The sequence below is a fragment of the Lactuca sativa genome, chromosome 6, assembly GCF_002870075.4.
Source record: "Lactuca sativa cultivar Salinas chromosome 6, Lsat_Salinas_v11, whole genome shotgun sequence".
In the NCBI taxonomy this organism is placed as follows: Eukaryota; Viridiplantae; Streptophyta; class Magnoliopsida; order Asterales; family Asteraceae; genus Lactuca; species Lactuca sativa.
In genome coordinates, this window is record NC_056628.2 from 37,574,511 (window position 1) to 37,581,264 (window position 6,754).

General features: G+C 35.9%; 1 protein-coding gene across 1 annotated transcript; it reads left to right on the plus strand.

Annotated features, from left to right (window-relative positions):
- The first annotated feature begins 997 nt into the window (after window positions 1-997).
- LOC111894210 (zinc finger protein ZAT5) lies at window positions 998-2,039 on the plus strand. The gene has a single exon (XM_023890291.2). The coding sequence runs from the start codon at window positions 1,047-1,049 to the stop codon at window positions 1,890-1,892; it is 846 nt and encodes a 281-aa protein (XP_023746059.1). The 5' UTR covers window positions 998-1,046; the 3' UTR covers window positions 1,893-2,039.
- The last annotated feature ends 4,715 nt before the right edge of the window (window positions 2,040-6,754 follow it).

Sequence of the window (6,754 nt, forward strand, 5' to 3'; positions counted from 1 at the left end):
TGGCTTATAATATTAATCTAATATAGTCTAATACTAAAAAATATTAGAAAACAAGAATTTTGTTTGATATCGTAACTGTTTTAAACATGAACTTTTTAATAAATATTAAAAATATATATTGTTCAGTTATTAACATTGATTTTTTAAATTAGAAAAAAAATGTCTCCAACTAGAAAAACTAAATTGGCTTGTTAAAAGAAACGAAAATTAGGATAATGTTTTTAGAGTCAAATAGGATCTATCAATCTATTTATCATCAAACAAATGTCAGAATATCATTTGTAATGAAGAATCAGTTGTGGAAGAACATAATGAAGAAGAAACTGAATTGTATGTGCCAGAAAATATGGATTAAATTCATGAAGCTGTTGAAAAAATCTAGAGAATAAGAAGTTAAACCGTTAGTGTGAAAAGATAAGTCTTGTGTAGATGAAGACATAGTTATCTTCAATGGTAATGGTAATGATAAAGAAGCTCTTCTAGTGAACATCTATGATTCTAAAAACTAAAATATTTAGTGAATCAAGACTTGATGTTATGGTAGTGATTTTACGAGATATTTGTTAACAACTTTAAGTTTTAAATTTAATGGTAGCAAATTTAATTATTAATATTTTATAAGAAAAGTTTTCGGGCCTCATTTTGATTTCTATATCCAAAATGTGAGGGCCGGATATATATATATATATATATATATATATATATATATATATATATATATATATATATATATATATATATATATATATATATATATATATTACATGCATTGTTGCATAGCATTGACAAAATATGAAATAGAGCTGTCTTTGTATCATTGCAATTTTGCATAAACTTAATCATATACTACCAACATACGTATATTCATATTTTCAGTTGCTTTTTTTAATGGTAACTTCGAATGTTGGAAAGGCAAAGCTTGATCGGTGGACTTACTCACGGGGGCGGCTTCTCTTTCTTACACTTAACACTTTTTCTCTCTCATATATATACCTATATACTATACAGCGCATATACACATACATATAACTGTAACCCTCAACTATATGGCTTACTCAACCACCCCCATCCCTTCTGTTAAAGAAGGCTCACATATGGAAGCTCATCAAGATGATGATATCATGATCATGGAGGACATGAAAAGCCACATCAAGGGAAAACGCACAAAACGTAGGAGACCTGCCTCATCGGCCCTTACTCTAAGCATAGCCTGTACCACCTCCTCATCCTCCACCACCACTACTTCAACCACCACCGGTGCTCCAGCCAACCCTACGTTCTTCCACATGCCCACCACAACCTCCATTGATTTCACCAACATCCTTCACGACAATGACGAAGATGTCGCCAATTGCCTGATCCTTTTGGCTCACGGTCACAATCTACCAGCAGCACCGTCACCGGTAAACGCCGTGGTGTCGCCTCCATTATATGTTTATGAATGCAAAACATGCAACCGTAGTTTCACCTCCTTCCAAGCCCTTGGTGGCCATAGAGCCAGCCACAACAAACCCCACAAGGATGTTCATTGTCAGCCTTCCAAAAATAGAACATCTCTTTCGATCAGTCCAAACAAGAACGTAATATGTAGCCCTAGTGGTTTGATCAAAGGCCCCAAGGTTCACGAATGTTCGATATGTGGATCTGATTTTACATCCGGCCAGGCATTAGGTGGTCACATGAGGCGACATCGATCCATGTCTATGGCTACAACAACTTGTAGCACATCCAACGGTTGTCACGAATCTAAGAAGCACAAAACCCTACTATCGTTGGACTTAAATCTTCCTGCTCCTGTAGAAGATGATCACAAGGAAACCAAATTTGGCTTTAGCTCGAACAACCAAATCATTGTATTTTCGGCACCCTCTTTAGTTGATTGTCATTTCTAATCACACAATTAGGGTATGTTAACATCATTATTCATTATTAGATTCTTTCAAATTCTTATAATTTGTTCATGTTCATCATGATTGTAACATTAGATTCTCTGACGAAGTGGCAAATTAAAAATTAATGTATGAATTTATCTTTGTTTATCATGTTCTTACGTTATGATTCTTTTCTTAATCAACAATTGTTAAGTTCTCAAGTAACCAAAATACAATAATGGTCTTTGGAAATTGATCACGTAAACGTGTGATACTTTTTGGCTTTTTTGCTTTTTTTTTTTTTTCTTGATAATGGTTTTCGTGAATCAGATTCTGTAGTGCAGTCTAGTGGATATGGTATATGTTGGCAATAAAATGTTTTTAGAATTGTTTAAGTTGCTAAAATTAGTATGATAATTTAGGATTCAATTACCAAATCTATATTTTGATAAAAGAACAACAAAAATTTCATTCATAACTTTTGATTCTCAGACAACCTTGGGGAAAGGTCGTTGCAATGGCACGCGATTTTGGATTTTACAAAAAAAAATCATTAACGTTGTATTAAATAGCTTGTTATGAGTATTCTCAAACAAGATCTAAAAAATCAAATATATAAATATAAAAAAGTTAAGAGCGTGAATAATACTAGAAGAACATGGTTGAGGACAAAATACATACGTCTCCAAGTAACTAACTTTCAGCCATCAATAGTCGTGACAATTTTTTTGGATAGTAGAGACAAAAATTAAAATACATTCGTTGGAAATAACTAACCTTCAACCACCATCTATTTCTAGAAAATGAAAGAAAGATTAGCATCGTCCTTCAATGGATTATTAGCGATTACCACACTTACTTTTTCTTAGAAACAACGAAAATGCATTAAAAATTGATGACAACTTGATTTGGATTCTACAACTAAGTTGTCCAATGAATGTTGGAATTATGTTTCCTACTAGAAATATTGGAAGCCATGTTGATTTTTTGCCCGTTAAGTTTGTTATGTTGTTATCCATCTAATCCGTTAAGTCGGGTTTGTTAAAAGGAGTTATATCGGGTAGTTAGAAGGTGGTCTATAACCTCAGTTAGTTAACTTAGCTAGAATTAGTTAGCTGTTAGATGTTGGCCAATAGTTAGTTAGTTTGAGTATGTATAAAAGCTTTCTACTTTGTAGTCGTTTTCAAGATTCAATTCAATGAATATTTTTGTTCTTCTCTCTTTAATTTCACTCTCATATTATGGTATTATAACATTTTGTTCGTTATGCTTCCGCATCTATTAATTTTCTGATTCACGATCATTAATTTTCAAGTCTTTTTTATTGTTTGTTATTCATATTCTGTTTTTCTTCGATTTTTCATGATCTGATCATGCCAAATCCAGTTTCTCCAACCTCTACTCCTAGTTCTTCAGAAAATGGTGATCGATCATATGATGATCCATATTATATCAACCATTTTGATAATACTGGTGGACTGCTTGTTAGTCAAGTTCTCACATGGGACAATTATGCTTCCTGGTCATGTTCGATGACGATGGATTTATCCATCAAGAACAAACTCGATTTTGTTATTGGTGAGTTGTCACGATCTTCGCCTACTGAAGTTGATCGTTTGAAGTCCTAGAAGCGAAATAACAACATTGTTATTTCATGGATCTTAAATTCGATTTCAAAAGAGATCTATGCCTCTATCATATATTTAACTAATGCATCTGCCATTTGGAAGGAGCCTAAAGAACATTTTCATCAAAATAATGGCCCATACATTTTCCAAATTAAGCGTGATTTGATGAATCTCACTCAAGGAGATGACCTAGTGAGCACTTATTTTACCAAATTGAAGGTTTTATGGGAAGAGCTGTCTAATTTTAAAGTTCATTGCACCTTTGATTTTGTGTACTTATGATGGTGCGAAATATATTGATCATACTATGATGTTCTTGATGGGATTACAGGAGAAGTATGCTCAAGTTAGGGGACAAATTCTCCTAATGGATTCAATTCACACAGTTAATTGAATTTTCTCTCTATTGATCCAGGAAGAACGCCAAATAGAGATACACCAAAGATAAATAAGTATTCATTCTACCAACAATTCACCTATTGCTTTTAATTTTCAAAGAAATTTAGGTTCAAATGAAAAGTTTAGATCATTTTCCAAGAATCGATTACCTCCAGTTTGTTCTCACTACAAAAGAGCATTTCACACTGTTGACAAATTGTAACATTCGGATTCCCAGGTATCATAATTTACGTATTTGTTTTGAGATGAGAAGAGGGACTCGACGAGTTGACGCCTAAACTCGTCGAGTAGGATCGCGACTGATGACTCGGATTAATGAATAGACTTGACGAGTCCGCACTGTATGTAGAAACCCTAAATCTTTGGGCTTGTGCCCAATTTAAGGGTCCTTATTGCCTTCATTTGCGACCACTCATACCCTTGAGAGACACCATTGGAACTAGAGAGCATAGAGAGAGAGAGAGTGTGTGGGGGGGGGGGGGAGCTAATTTCTTCACCTTAGAGCATTCTTGCAAGGAAGGAGGGGGTTCAAGCTAGGCTGACTGAGGAGCTCAGATCTTCTATCACTTTTTCAAAGATTGATGTTTGAGGTATGAATCCATGCCTATTTTCGTTGCCCCTTCTTTAGTAGACCTCATGAATCTAGGGTTTCTTTGCCCCTTCTTTAGTTGGAATATGGAGCATGTAGAGTCCCATTGAGGAATAGACATTGGATCTGGACCTTAAGAGGTCCAGAGAGTCCCAACCATCTAGCTTTATGCAGTCCCATTGGGGTTTTGAGTCTAGGTTGTCATTTTAAGGGCTATTTTTTCAAATAGAGCTTGATGTGTGGTGCATGGACGTAAAGATTGAACCTTTACGTGACGTTTGGGTGCTAAAAGGCCAGATCTATAAGTTAGAGAAACAAATCTGACATCAGAAGGTCAAATGAGTGTTGCCATGGAGGAAACTCGTTGAGTCCATAAGAGGACTCGACAAGTCGGATCGGGTTGCCCCGCGATCCGTGATCATTAGTAACCCGTCGAGTGAAAGGTTAACTCGACGAGTCGAGTAGGGCCTTATGAGGATTCAGAGGACACACATGGACTCGCCGAGTCACTCGAGTGCACTCGACGAGTCTAGTCAAAATGGGACCGTTGACTGGAGTTGACTTCCGTTGACTTTTAGGGGTTGGTCAACAATTGGACATTTGGATCGTTGGAGGGGTAAAATGGTATTTTCCCTTTCTGAGAGACTAGAGGAAGGGATTAGTCTAGACTTTGAGAATCATTGTTAATTAGAGGTAAAATTACTTTATGTGATTAAGCGGAGGCAAGACCGGTACCTCGAGTTTGAGACCATCCAAGATTACCCGAGGTGAGTCTTCTTACTATACTTTACCTAGAGTGGTATCTATGTGCTGACCGGAGGGTCTTATGTGTATGTGTATGTTTGTGATTTATGTTCAATGTGTTATATGTATGCCATGTGTTATATGGACCGGGCCAGAGGGTCCTCAACCAGACCGGATCAGAGGGTCCAACGATTTAGACCGGACCAGAGGGTCCAACGAGCTACGGGACTGGAGGGTCTCGCTGAGACACATTGACTGGAGGGTCATACCGAGTTATAGTCTCGAGTAGCTTATGTGTTGTATGTGGTATTTTGAGGAACTCACTAAGCATTTATGCTTGCCAGGTATTCTTCATACGTAACCTGGATGCATAAACTAAGGAGTCATGGAATTAATAATGAATGTTTGTTAGTTGAATAATAAATCAAGTATTTGTAAAATACCGATGTTTACCCTGGAAAATCCTATATTTTCCCTAAGTGTAGGTTATTGAATTATCGGTTCCAAATCGTGGAATATAAGTATCTACCATACTTTTGTTGATTAAGTATTGTTCTGTTTTGAAAACCTTTATATGAAAACCTTCATATAGAAACCATTGTATGAAAACCATTGTATAGTAGTCTTATTACATAAATAAAACTAGTTGAAAACGTAGTGTCCTGTATCCTGAAAGTGTTGTTAGTACCCTCCTGTGATCACTCAGTACATACGAGTTATAGGAATCTAGATCGAACAAACAGTCGATTGGATGATTCTGCCCTAAGCCCACAACCAAACAAGGAACAAGGAATGAGGCAAAGATCACACATCGCACTGCAAGTCGGATGTTAATTTCATATTACCCTAATGTACATACTAAGTAATCACATAGTTACTAACCCTGTTGACTGTTTGTTAGGTATATTATTACGTGAACGAGTCGTTGTTTCCCCTGTGGATTCTTATAACCATACTATTGACGATCAACATGACGACGTACTCGGACGTCGCTAAAAATGATGGTTGTCACCCTCGGTTGACTGTAGCTAATAGTCAGGGTACGATATTGTCACTCCCATATAGATCTATACACAAAATCACACTCTCCCTCTAGGAGACTCTGGTTACAAGGCGTCTCACACTGTACTTCTCTCAACGAATTCACGAATAATACTAAGAAAACCCTTTTGTTATTAACATGAAACCCTATAAAATAATATCTTTTATTTTATAATTCATAAGTTTGTTCCTTTGTTCTGAAAACTGTGTTTGCAAAGTTTGCATCTTAACATGTTTATAAAACTGTCCGCAAAACTATGTTCATCATGTTTAGTAAGTTCTATGTTCGTTGTATACCAATGATAGGAAAATATAATAGACCAAATTATATTTTTAAACACAATATTTCGTGTGCTTTTACTTGTATTCCCCCTGAAAACATTAAAAAAACTCGGAAAATATAGGGGGTATGAACTCACTGTTTTTGTTGTGTGTAAACGTTGAACTGAAAGATCCTCAAGTTGTTGTACGTGGCTCTTAAC

What these genes read in the sequence shown, in the direction of transcription:
- LOC111894210 (XM_023890291.2), top strand. Translation starts at nt 1,047, where the DNA reads ATGGCTTACTCAACCACCCCCATCCCTTCTGTTAAAGAAGGCTCACAT.